Raw genomic sequence first — 14,340 nt, forward strand, 5'->3', positions numbered from 1 at the left:
AAATTATGAGTGAAATCTGACATCAAAAATGGCCAAATACTTTAATCACTCTGCAGTTTTATTCCTAATACGATTTATTGGAAAGAACACTAATTGTAAAACCTGGATTCTGATTCCTACACATCATTTAATTTATGAGACTCAAGGATTTCGTCTACAAAATAAACTCTAAAGGTTCCTTAAAACTCTGAAATGATTCTGTGAAAGCTAAGTTGAATGTCTGCCTAGAATAAAGGCATACCATAAACTAAGGCTGACTGTTACAAGCCTAGTATTCTATTGCAGAAAGTAATATTCTCATTTAAAAAAAAAAAAAAAACCTTAAAGAAATCAACATAAGGATTACAGAGTTTCCAGTTATTTCTGGTGGAAAAGATCATTCATTTGTGCTTATTAAGTAAAGATGCTGTTCTAATTCAGAGGTCAGTGAACTAAGGCCTGTTGCCTGGCCTTTTTTTGTAAGGCCTGTGGGCTAAGAAAAAATTTTACATAATTTAGTAGTTTTTTAAAAAAACACAAAGAATAATGTTTCATGCAGATAAAATTACATGAAATTCAAACTTCACTGTCCATAGTAAAGTTTTATTGGAACATGTGGTTTACTTATTGTCTATGGCTGTTTTCATTCTCCAACAAGAGTTGAATAGTTGTGACAGAAACCATATGGCCTGTAAAGTCTAAAATATTTACTATCTTTCAGAAAGAGTTTGATGACCTTGATGACCCTTGTTCTAGGCACTGGATATACACCAGGAAACAGTAGAAAACAAATCATGCATTTATGGAGATTACATTCTGGTTGGGAGATACAAACCACAAATAGGTAAAAAATAATTGTGACTAAGTATGTAGGCAAAAATAAAGCAAGTAGGGGGATAGGGAGTTTCAGTGTTGAGGGTAAGAGCTCTTGATTAGGGTTCAAAGGAAAACCTCAATAAAGTGACCTTTCAGCAAACACCTGAGATAAGAACAAACTACACAGTTGCCTAGAGGAAGAAAATTCCAGGTAGAGGGAATAAGTAAAGAAGCCCTAAAATGAAAGTGTATGGTTTATTCTGGGAACAGCTAGGAGATCAGTGTGGCTACAGCCAAATGAGTACGGGAAAGATCAGCAGAAGATGAGGTTTGAGAAGAAATAGGCAGCCAGATCAAGCGGGGTTTAGGTCAAGAAAAAGTCTTTGGCTTTTACTCTGGATGAGATGGAAAGCCAGTGGATGGTTGTGAGCATAGTAGTAACATGTTCTAGCTTAAGTTTAGGCAGATGTAATAAGAATATAATGTAGGGTGACAAAAGTAATAGGAGGGATGTGCTCCAGAAGGAGCAGTCAGAGAGGCAGGAAGCAGATCAAGAGAGAGAACTCTATCAAAGAAGTGCGAGGAAATCTGAAGAGAAACTACCAGCTTTCACTGGGACAAGGACTCCACAGAAAGAATGAAATCTTGGAGAGATTAAGTCAGATAACAGAAAAGTGTCCAGTAGACTTAACGATGTGAACATCAATAATAAACACAGAGTGAAAGAGATGAAGAGAATCTGCACCGAGCAGCTGGGTTGTTTCTAGCTTGAGGCTATTACAAACTTATTTTTGTATACAGGTTTTTGTGTGAACATATCTTTATTTTTTGGCGATAAATGCCTAGGAATGCAACTGACTGATCACATGGAAGTTGGGTGGTTAGTTGTTTGTTTTTTTTTAAGAAACGGCTAAAACGTTTTCCAGGGTGGCTGTACCATGTTACATAACCACCAGCAATGTATGAGCAATCCCGTTTTTCCACATCTGCACAAACATTTGGAGTTGTCACCATGTTTTATTTTAGCCATTCTGTTTAGGTGCATGTAATGATATCTCACTGTGGTTTTAATTTGCACTTCCCTAATGGCTAATGATTCTCAGCACTGTTTTTGTGCTTATTTTCCATTTATATATCCTCTCTGGTGAAATGTCTTTTTGTGTCTTTTGCTCTTTTCTAACTGGCTTGTTTATTTTGTTACTGATGAGTTTTAAGCATTCTTGTGTTTTTTTACTCTTAACTGGGTCTTTCACAGAGCAGAGTTTTTTTACTTTTGAAGAAGTCCGATTCATTGATTTTTTTTCTTTTATGGGTCATGCTGTGGTGTGAAGTCTAAGAACTCTTTGCTTAAACCCAGATCCCTAAGAATTTCTTCTAAGTTTATTTCCTAAGGTTTATTGTTTTATTTTACGTTTAAATTTAAGTCCATGATTCATTTTCAGTTAATTTTTGTATAAGCTGTAGGATTAAGGTGGAGTTTCATTTTTTTTGCCTTTGCATGTCTAATTGCTCCAGTATCATTTGTTGAAAAGGCTATCTTTCCTCCACTGAACTACTTTTGTACCTTTATCAAAAATCAGTTGAGCATATTTATAAGGATCTATGTTTGGATTCTCTTTTCTTATGTTGACTTATATGTTTATATCTCAACCAATACCATGCAGTCTTGATTACTATAGCTATACAGTAAATACTGAAATGGAGCAGACTGATTACTCACACTTCATTCTTTTTCAATATTGTTTTGGCTATTGTTCTGAGTCACATTCTTTCCCCTCCAAATAAGATCTATTCCAGTCCTAACCCCCAGAACCTAAGAATGTGACTGTTTTTTGAGACAGGGTCTTTGCAGAAGTAATCAAATTAAGAATCATTAGAGTGGTCCCTAACCCAATGGCTAGTGTCCTTACAAAAAGGGGAAATTCGAAGACACACGTACAGGAAAAGAACACCACGTGAAGATGAAGGCAAAGATTGGAGTGATGCTTCTACAAGCCAAAAAACATCACCAGAAGTTAGAGGAGGGCCATGAAACAGATTTCCTCTCATAGCCTGCAGAAGGAGCTAACCCAGCTGACACCCTGATCTCAGATTTCTAATCTCCAGAACTGAGACAATAAATTTCTATTGTTTAAGCCACTCACAGTTTGTGGTATTCTGTTATGCAGCCCTCGAAAACTAATATAGATATTCTAGTTTCTTTGCCATCCCATGTAAATTTTAAAATAATCTTTTCTCAGTCTACAAAAAAAATATGGCTGGGATTGTGATAAGAATTGTGTTAAACCCATCTATCTCTTTGGGGAGAATTAACATCTTTCCTATGTTGAATCTTCCAATCCATGAGCATCGTTATGTCTCTACTTTTGTTTAGATCTTCTTTTATTTCTTTCATCAGTGTTCTATAATTTTCTGCATACAAGTACTGTAAATGTTTTGTTAAATTTACATCTATTTCCTTTTTTACGCAATCATAAAAAATATTTAATTTTGGTGTCAGTGTGTTCAATGCTAATATACAGAAATATTACTGATTCTTTTATTTTTTTAAAAATTAATTTATTTATTTTTAGCTGTGTTGGGTCTTCATTTCTGTGCAAGGGCTTTCTCTAGTTGCGGCGAGTGGGGGCCACTCTTCATCGCGGTGCGCAGGCCTCTCACTATCGCGGCCTCTCTTGTTGCGGAGCACAGGCTCCAGACGCGCAGGCTCAGTAGTTGTGGCTCACGGGCTTAGTTGCTCTGCGGCATGTGGGATCCTCCCAGACCAGGGCTCGAACCCGTGTCCCCTGCATTGGCAGGCAGATTCTCAAACACTGCGCCACCAGGGAAGCCCATTACTAATTCTTGTATGTTTAACTTTTATCCTGCCATCTTGCAGAATGCATTAACTCTAGTTTGTTTCTAGAACCTTTGGGATTCAACTCATAGAATCATGTCATTTGCAAATAGAGAAGATTTAATTTCTTCCTTTCTACTCTGAATGCCTTTTTTTCCCTTGCATTCATTATTACACTTACTATCCTTTTGATTTCTGCAAGATCTGTCATGCTATCCTGTTTCATTCTCTCTTTATCTGTCTTGCTACAGATTTGTTGACTTCATCACTCTTTTCAAAGGACCAGCTCTTTGCATCACTGACTTTCTCTATTTGTTCTCTGTTTTCTCTTTCATTTATTTCTACTCTTTATTATTTCCTTCCTTCTGCTTGCTTTGGGTTTATATGTTCTTCTAACTTCTTGAAGTAGGAGGTTAGATTATTGATTTAAGACTTTTTCTCTTTTTGTAATGTATGCATTTAGTGCTATAAATTTCCCTCTCAGCATGACTTTAGCTATATTATACAAATTTTGATATTTGTAATTTTACTTTCATCCAGCTCAATATATTCTTTTCCCTTGAGATTTCACCATTGACCTTTAAATTATTTAGAAGAGTGCATAACAAAATATCACAAACTGGAGAGTCTTGTTATCTTTCTATTATTAATTTCTAGTTTGATTCTACTGTGATTGTTTTTCAATTATTAAGGTTTGTTTTATAGCCCAAGATATGGCCTATCTTGGTATATGTTCCATGAGTACTTGAAAAAAAATGTGTATTCTGCTGATGTTGGGTAAACTGTTCTATAAATGCCAATTAGGTACTTTGGTTTATGGGGTTGTCGAGATGTTCTAGAATATCCTTGCTCATTTTCTTTCAAGTTGTTGTATCACCTGTTGAGAGAAGGGTGCTGAAGACTCTAATTATAATTGAAAATCTATTTTTCCTTTCATTTCTTTCAGTTTTTGCTTCACTTATCCTGCAGCTCTGTTGTTTGGTATACACATTTAAGATTGCTATTCTTCTTCATGGATTGACTCCTTTATCGTTATATAATGCCCCCCGCACCCCGGTAGTTTTCTTTGCTCTGAAATCTACTGTAGCTAGTCCTGTTATCCTTTGATTAATGTTTGCATGATATATCTTTTTCCATCCTTTCACTTTCAACTTCTCAATATCATATTTGAAGAGAGTTTCTTGAAGATAGCATGTAGTAGAGTCATGTTTTTTTAATCTGTTTTTCCAATCTATATCTTTTAAATGTTCTATTTAGAGTATTTATACTTAATGGAATTATTTATATACTTAAGACTTAAGTCTGCTGTTTCATTTTTTTGTTTTTTTGCTTGTTGTCTCTCTTTTTTTATATATTTTTCTTTTTCTTGCCTTCCTGTAGGTTACATGACATTTATGTATTTATTTATTTATCTATCTATTTATCTATCTATCTATTTATTTATTTATTTATTTGGCTGCACCGCATTTATTTATTTATTTATTTATTTATTTATTTATTTGGCTGCACCGCATAGCATGTGGAACGTCCCTAACCAGGGATCGAACCTGTGCCCCCTGCAGTGGAAGCGCAGAGTGTTAACCACCTGACCACCCGGGAAGTCCCAACATGACTAATTTTTAGAATTTTATTTTTATTTATCTATAGTGGTTTTGAGTATATCTCTTTGTACACCTTCTTTAGTGGTTGCTCTAGGTATACATTACATATAACTAATTTATCATAGGCTCCTGGTGTCATCACTTTAGCAATTCAAGTGAAGTAGAAAAATTTTGCCTCCCTTTATCTCCTTTCACCTTCCCCCATTTATAATATAACTATAAATAGAAAGAAAGAATGGAGAGATAAAAGTAGACTTTCAAGCAACTTGGCTATGAAAAGCAAAGATTAAAGGCAAGGGCTGGGTAGGGTGGAGCTAAAGGGATTGTTTCATTAGATTGGTTGAATTTTATTTCTGAAGTTTGGCCATCTTCTCCTCACCTCCCTGGGCCTGACTTTTTTTCTGGGGGGGCCATACCGTGCAGTTTGCAGGATCTCAGTTCCCCAACCAGGGACTGAACCCGGGCCACAGCAATGAAAGCCCAGAATCCTAACCACTAGGCCACCAAGGAACTCCCTAGATTGGGTGAATTTTAAAAGGAGAAAGACCTTTAATTGGTTTAACTTTAAAAGGAGAAAGACCTGAACAGAGCCTAACAGCTAAGAGGAAAAAGGCTGTACAGAAGGAGTTGGAAGATAAAGGAGAAATATGGGGAAACTGATAGAGCAAGCTTTTTAAAAAAACGGGGAGGAGAACAGATCCACAGTACAAATGAAGAGAATAATCAAGCTAAGAAAAGGGACACCACTTCCACTGAGATAGAAAAGATGGAGGAAAAGATAGGGCTTGGGGCAGAAAAGTTTGTATGAGAAGTTGGGAGTAATGAGGGAGGTCTCATTTCTGATGGCTTTTTTTTGTAACTAAGAAAACAAAATTCATCTGCTTAGATTGTGGGAGGAAGTAGTGGGGGGATGGGGATGGGGACTGGTGAAGGAGGTTCAAATTTAGCCTTTGAAAGCAGAATGAGGGAAGCAGCAAATCAGAGAAAAGATCATTCAAAATCAGCATTTAAAGCTCTGGCTTCTTTTGAAAACATGTAATTGTGTTAACAATACCCAAATTTTTCCCCTCAATTGTACCTTCTAGCCTAAATATAGAAACAGAAATGACTGAAGATTAAACTGATATAGGACTGGAGTTTTATAGGGTCATTTTGAAAGAAGGACAAAGAGACAAGAGAGACAGAGGTAAGCAAATTCCCAATAAGTATACAAGCAAAAAATTATAAATCCCTTGTTAATATGGCTCTATATCAGAGAAATGCCTGCAAAAATGTATTGTAGACTTTTTTCCTTTCTATATAATCAAAGTATTTCTTTTTCATAAAAAAACTTGTGAGGTTTGATTTGTGTTTGGGACTTTAAAAAATGTGAATACAGTAATAGTTTCACATATTTAATCCCTACCCTCTATTCTAGTTTGTCACTGTGCCCCTTAAATACAGTATATAGAAGAGAGTCCAATGCTTGAACTATTTTCTGGCTATAGACAATTACAGTGGGATTTTAAGCTTCTGCAGAAATACTCATGTAATGATCCACAGCTCAAACACTCAGATTTAGTTTTCTAACAGTTTCTGCCTAGAATCTTATCACTGGTTTACTCAAGTAGACACTGGGTTCCCAGTGCTTTTACATCACAAAGGGAATCTAGAATGACATAGTTAGAACATGTTTTAAAATCAATTTTAATTCACAAAATGTATTCCCAAATTTGGAAAGTTGAGAAGGTCGAGTTTAATTTTAGTAATAAAAGCATTACTTCTGGGAGTAAAGCATTTTGGCCTAATTATTCTGAGATGTGGTTTCAGTAATATTGAGTGAAACAATATAAAATATATCAGAGGACTTATATAAAAGTTATATTATTATATAATATCCCCCCACCCCATCCATAATGTAAACACCAAAAGGGCAGGGGCTTTTTGCTGTCTCTCATCCCCCCCATAGAAAAGGGTCCAGTACACAGCAGGCACTGATTAAATATTTGGTGGCTGGATCAATGGATGGTATTGAAGGCCCTCCTGGAGCTTAAATCAATGCTAAATCTAAGCCTCAACTCCTAAAGAACCTGTAAATAGCGTCTTGCTCCCAGTTTTCTAATATAGTTAAGAAGATAAATATATACGAAAATGAGAGTTTACTGTTTTGAAAGATCATTGTTTAAAATGAAATTAAGTTTACACATTTAAGACTGAAAAGTAAAGTGTAATGAGTATTACTGTATCCCTGAATAATGACTGTTGACAACAGAAACATTCCCACTATTCAGAAACTCAGAGTCTGCTGAAAATTTGGGCTAAAATCCAGTCTCCCTATATTTCGCATTAAAGCATTATCACAGTGCATCATAATTCACCCACACCCTCTTGAATGAAGTATTTGCATATCCCTTACATTTGATTTAAATCAAGTAGAATTAGAGTTTTCATCAGGAACTTTATATATTTGACAAAACATGAATATCAATGCATGTAATTACAGAAAAACCATATAAAAATATAAACTAGGAAATCCATTTTCCTTCAAAGCATATTTCTTCTTCTTAAATGTTAGTAAACAGCTCCATATTTCTAATAGACACTGAACTTACATGAAAATTTTTCTCTTACCTAGTTTTACAGGAAAGCCTGGAGGAAGCTTCATCTGAACAAATTCTCTAAGCTTATTAAAGTGCTTGAAGGGAGCTATTACTTCCAAAACATTCAATAATCTGAAAAATGGAAGGAGAAAAAAATTTTTCAAATTGATTTCATTGTGTCTTTATGTTGTTTTATAACTACATGCTTCAAACTTACACAGTATTACTGACTTCCAGATATTAAAGATGAGAAAATGACACCTCCTTCTACCTCCTGATTTTTTGTTTTATTATTCTTTTCACTGTGTCAAAGTTTATAACTTTCACATTTTTTTAAATTTATTTATTTATTTATTCTTGGCTGTGTTGGGTCTTCGTTTCTGTGCGAGGGCTTTCTCTAGTTGCGGTGAGCAGGGGCCACTCTTCATCGCGGTGCGCGGGCCTCTCACTATCGCGGCCTCTCGTTGCAGAGCACAGGCTCCAGACACGCAGGCTCAGTAGTTGTGGCTCATGGGCCCAGTTGCTCCACGGCATGTGGGATCTTCCCAGACCAGGGCTCGAACCCGTGTCCCCTGCATTGGCAGGCAGACTCTCAACCACTGCACCACCAGGGAAGCCCAACTTTCACATTTTATTGGGCAGCCATAATTTCCACAGTTGTTGATTTTAGATCTCTATTTCAGCAGATTCAAGGCTTACACTAGTCTTCTTCCTGAAGTCTACAAATTCCCAAGTTCTTTAATTAGCCTCACTGTTTGGACGCCTGAATTTCACTGTCAATTTTGTGTGTGTGAAGGGCTCTTATGTACTTATTATTCCTTAATTTCTTATAGATTTGATAACTGAGTGTTTCTTTTTTACATACTAAAGGGAAATCTGACTGGCGTAAAATTTCAGTTTATAATCTTTCCCTCTTAACTACAATTTCACGAGGTGTCTTAGCATTCAGTATTATGTTAGTCATTATACTATAACTTCTTTTATCCTTTGGTTGGATGAATTTCATTTTCAAGTAGTAGTATTTTTCTTTCAAAAAAGGCCCATGGCTGCTATATTTATTGAATTCTTCTGTATCCTTTTCAATTGCCTTGATATGTAAATGACATCTTACCTAGATATACTATCAGATCACACTTTCTTTGCCTCAGCAATGTCAAGATGTGAAAAAATGTAAGGCCAGGTTGTTTTTTACCCTTTTTCGCCTGAATGCCTTTAGAGCTCTCTATTTACAATTGAAATACAATAGTTTAATCAATATAATCATTGTTACTAATCCTTCTCTATCAATTTTTCTTGGAGCCTAATGTTAGGCTACAGATTTAGTTCTTCCATACAGAGAAATTTTCTTTTCTTCTATCATATTTTGAATACTATTTTGTTTACATTTTGGAGGCTTTCTATTTAAGTGGAACAGCAATGATCCTTATATTGAACCATTCTCCTCCATAAATATTACTTCTCAAATTTCTTTAACCTCTTCTTTCACTGGATTCACTATACGCTATAAAAATTTAATTTTTGGTCACATCTATCCTGTTTATTGTTGTTTCTAATGTATTTGTTTTGCAATAGTGCTATTTAGTGCTTAATTTATTTCCTTAGCTTTACAATCTCCTTTTCATTTCATTCTATTGTCTTAGCATCTCATCTTAGAGTGATCTAGTTTACCAATTTCATGTTCTTTTTATGTTTTCCTATAGTATTTACAAAGAATTTTCTTCTGTTCTTTGACTTATATTTTATTCTAGAATGAGTTCTTTTTCTGGCTTTTACATGCTATCTATATTCCTTATTTTACTTTTTGCAGGGGGAATGGCTATAATTCCACATTTTATAAATTCTAAAATACCCATTTTTTTTTTCACACATTAACATCTCTGAAATTGGGATAACTCCTAAAATTGAGAGCATCTATAATTTGCTACATTATTCTTCTTCATTAGAGTATATATCTGGTGCATCTTGGAGTCATTTGGGTCCAAGATATGATAAATTATGCAGATTTGTATGTATGGCTAATTCCCTTCCTGCATCTTCTGAGAACTATTTATTTATTTCCCTCTTTGATCAATAACTTGAGGACTGTATACCAAATTCTATCTACTCTTCCAAAGCTTGGCTATTGAGGAGTATGAGATGTGCATAGAATTTGTAGAAAGGAAGGGTCCTGCTCTCTTCCATGAGAATTTTTTTTTTAATGTATTACGCCAGACTGAAAGTGGAAGGATCTACAAAGGAAAGCCTAGGACTTCAATTCATCCCCTACTTTAGTGAGAAGCCTAAAGGTACAGTTCTGTCAGAATCGGCTCTAGCTACCCACCTCCCATTCCACCCATCTCTCCAAATCGATTTTTTTAATGAGCATCTGATGAATACAGGTTTGGAAGGATATATTCAAGTACTCCAGGAGTACTGTTTATAAGGGTGACAAACTACAAATAATTAAAATGTTTATCAGTAGGGGGATGATAAAATAAATGGCAGTACATCAGTACTATAAAATACCAAGGAAAGAAGAAAGAGATAGATAATAATGTACTTATTGTAAGAACTCCAAGATAACTCACTTTTAAAAGAAAAAAAGGAACTAACAGAACAAAATGTAGACTGTTCCCCATTTTTATAAAAATTCTAAAAAAAACAAAAAATCTAGACAAAAATACAGCAGTTATTTACCTGTTATTTACCTGAGGTGAAAGAAAACTGCCATTTTTATTCTATAAACTTCCAAACTGTTAGTTTTTTACAATAAGCATGTATTCATGTATTACATTTGTAATTAAAAAATAATTATTTGAAAATTTATCTGGTTAAAATAATTAAAATGTTAATATTTTGTGAGCTGGAAAATTTCTAGAAGGGAGCACGACACACTGTCAAAGCAATGGCTATTTGCTTTTACATTTCAAAGGCCTCAAATGCACCACTCAGATGCCAACATTATTATAGCCTTTAGAGTTTAATAGCTTCTTTCATAAACTTGTGCAGTTAATAACAAACTTACGACTCAATTCCCAAGGGAAATTCCTGGCTCATGGCTATTGTGGCTTTAAATGTTTTCTTACTCTCTTTGCACACCAGTTCTCTACCCAGATGAGGAGCTCTAAAATGAAAAAGGAAAAAAGAAAGAAAGAAAGAAAGAAAGAAAATATTAGGAAATTTTTTCCACATGCTGTCATCTTCCTGAGAAGAATCTGTCATCTTCCAATGACATTCATTAGTATTTCAACTTTTCTTACTCTGATAGAAATAAAATTATGCTAAAAGGGAATGAAACATGTATAATAAATGAGACAAGCAAGGGTAACAAGAAAAAGAAAATAGCAAAGCATAAAAGTTCAGAAGAATATGATCAAAACCCAGAAAATTTCATATTGAATTTTAATAATCACTATTTTTAATAACAAAGCAAATCCATAGAAAAAAACAAACTTTAAAAATATTTTATATCTTTTAAATCACTTATTCAATTCAATCTCTTACTGTCTATGGTTCTCAGCACTGATCAATAAGAAGTGATGTAAAGAATACAGAATTTTATATTACTTGTAGAATATTATAAGATGGAAACATTTTAGAGAAGTTAGAAAAAGTATAACAATAAGCCTTTCAACATAAACAAAAAAAAAAAAGACAACTTCTTACTAAGCATGAGGGTAGGTAATAATTTATTCTCCACCAAAAGAATATTTTCTACAAAGGACTGTATTTTCTTTGACATGGTCAGCTAGAAAAAAATTCTTATTTATTTATTCATTCAAAATAAACCATTCATTCATCATTCTTTTATTCAATAAGCATTTACTGGATACAAAAACTATGTACTAGGTACTCTACTAAGTATTAGCAATATAACATTAAGCAAAAGTCTTGGGTAAGGATAGTAAGAAGTAGTCTGGCACAGGCTGAAACAAAGAGATGATGACAGGAGATGAACTTGGAAAGGCAAAAAGTAGATAAACAATGAGTAGCCTTACATACCTTGCAAAAGACTCTGGATAATAACAGAATATAAAGTTCATCATACAGTGCAAAAACTCAAATAAGCAACTGCACTGGGCAAGTCCTCATATTTCCTTAGAACAATGTCCTATAGGTTTTTTGGTGTATATAAATTGGCAAGAGGGATGTAAAAAGAAGGCTCTACAACTTATTCAAAAAGAGAATGTAACTGGGGATGCTTCTCCCTCATCATGCTTCATCCATATTTTTAAAAGGAAAAAGAACTGCTTCAGATGAAACTATATTAATAATTCTCTGTAAAAAACATTTTACACCTAAATATTCATGTTTTTACAAATTGTCTTTTCTAAAAACCAAAGAATATATAAACAAACAAAACAACACTTACTTTCCATTTTCAGAAGATATATATTCTTCCCATGTAATAGTGTTCTGAGGAGGAGGGGTAAGGGACTGTCTTCGAATCGGCTGCCAAAAAATAACAAACAGAGAGGGGGAGAGAGAGAGAAGCAGAGACAGAGACCAAGAGGAAGGGAGAAAAGAAAATTATATTTTTTAAAATATAAAATTAAAACATACAATAAACTATAATCTACTTAATCTCTTTAATATAATGCTTTAAGAGGTTATTCTGAGATACTTCCATGGTGATTTACGCTCCATCAATAATATTTATTATCATTTTAAAAATCTCAAATGAAAAGAAAAGTGTCAAAGTAGTAAAATCCATTCATTCAATGTCTTTTTTGTTTGTTTTGTTTTGTTTTTAATTTATTTATTTTTGGCTGCGTTGGGTCTTCATTGCTGCGCACCGGCTTTTCTCTAGTTGTGGCGAGCAGGGGCTACTCTTCGTTGCTGTGTGCGGGCTCTCACTGCGGTGGCTTCTCTTGTTGTGGAGCATGGGCTTCAGTAGTTGTGGCACGTGGGCTCTAGAGTGCAGGCTCAGTAGTTGTGGGGCACAGGCTTAGTTGCTCCGTGGCATGTGAGATCTTCCCAGACCAGGGCTGGAACCTGTGTCCCCTGCATTGTCAGGCGGATTCTTAACCACTGCGCCGCCAGGGAAACCCCATTCGATGTTTTAGTCATCTAAAATGTCCCTGGCATTACGCTAGATGCTGAACGTGGGAACTACAGAGAAGTATAAAAACTAATCCTGACTTCACAGAGTTTACAATTCAAAGTTGGAAAGAAGAAACACATACAAACATGAATAGTTAATCAGGAATACAAAGTATTAAATGATTAAAGATCAAATGAGCTTACAAAAAACTGAGTAATACAGGGGTTCAGAAAAGAAAGCAGTTTTCTATAGACAATAAATCGAGACTAGGGGATTGAGGCTCAAATTTAAATGAAAAGAAAATAAAAAGAATATTTTGGACAGAGAGAATTAACAGTGAAAACACTAGATTGATTTGAACTAGGGAGGAAAGTTCAAAAGGGAGATCAACAACAGTGGTAAAGGTCATATCAGATTTAAAACTTACACCTCATCTTTGTTAACCAAGAGCTTGGATCACTATAGGATGAATTGGCAATAAAGAACTAAGGGAGTGGCAGTAGAAATCGAAAATTGCTAAGGAGAAACCAACAACACAAACTGTAGAGCAAAAGGGCAATAAGTGAAAGACACATAAATAACAAAATGAATAGTAACACTGGGAGAGGGTCCCATTCAGAGAAGTATAGTTTTGGATATAATGAGTTTAAGATGTTAATAGGCAGCATATTAGAGTTGTTAAAATCAAGGATTTTGAAGACACAAAAATGAGTTGGAATCCCACCCAGCTCCACTACCTGGTAGTTGTGTGAATTGGGCCATGTTATTTATATTACTGTCAATTTAACTCACCTGCAAAATGGGAATATGACCACTCAACTCATAGTTAAGAATTCAAGGAGTTAGTGTATGGAAAAGCTTAGTGCCTAGCACAGTATAAAGGATTCAGTAAATAATAGTAACTATTTTATACTGGGGAGTTCCTAGAGGGCAGTTACAAAAAGAAAAGGAGAGAAATCATATTTAGAGATAATGATTTAAGAATTCTCTCACTAAATGAAAAGTAATAAAACAGAGGACTGATGACTGAGTCCTAAAAACTACACAGATTTGCCAGAGGGGAGGGCGGAGAGGACAGAAGGGAGCCAGATGTTAATCAAAAAGGGAAAAGAAAAAACCAGAGCATCAAGTATCAAGTATCATGACAAGATGCAAGACAAGTATCATGGAAGTGAAAAGACTGTTTCAATATCATAACAAAGACTTTAAAGGGAAAGAAGCCTGAAAAAAAGGCCATAGATTTTGTTGGTTAGAAATCATTGATGATCTCTGAGTAGCAACAGAAGAATAGGGGAAGAAAGGAAACTAACAGTTTTTGAGCATCAGGCAATATGAAAGATGACGTTCTGCCCTTGAGAAGTTTACAAAGAGACACACAGGAAGTAGATAATTATAATCCAGGATGGGTGTGCTATGATAGAGGGATCAAGAGGATGGCATAAAAGCACTGAGAAGAGGTTTCTCTGACCCAGACTGGGGTAGCCAAAAAGATGTGCCAGCAATGGT

The 14,340-nt window shown here is 34.9% G+C and overlaps 1 protein-coding gene across 1 annotated transcript in view; it reads right to left on the reverse strand.

Annotated features, from left to right (window-relative positions):
* ANKRD13C (ankyrin repeat domain 13C) overlaps window positions 1-14,340 on the reverse strand; it is an 82,646-nt gene that overhangs the window by 2,775 nt on the left and 65,531 nt on the right. The window contains exons 10-12 of the mRNA XM_036857340.1: window positions 12,163-12,242; window positions 10,816-10,914; window positions 7,843-7,943 (exon numbers count right to left, since the gene is read on the reverse strand). Of these exons, the coding sequence (XP_036713235.1) occupies window positions 7,843-7,943; window positions 10,816-10,914; window positions 12,163-12,242 (280 nt within the window). The remainder of the gene's footprint in view (window positions 1-7,842; window positions 7,944-10,815; window positions 10,915-12,162; window positions 12,243-14,340) is intronic.

This window comes from Balaenoptera musculus, chromosome 1 (assembly GCF_009873245.2).
Source record: "Balaenoptera musculus isolate JJ_BM4_2016_0621 chromosome 1, mBalMus1.pri.v3, whole genome shotgun sequence".
Classification (NCBI taxonomy): Eukaryota; Metazoa; Chordata; class Mammalia; order Artiodactyla; family Balaenopteridae; genus Balaenoptera; species Balaenoptera musculus.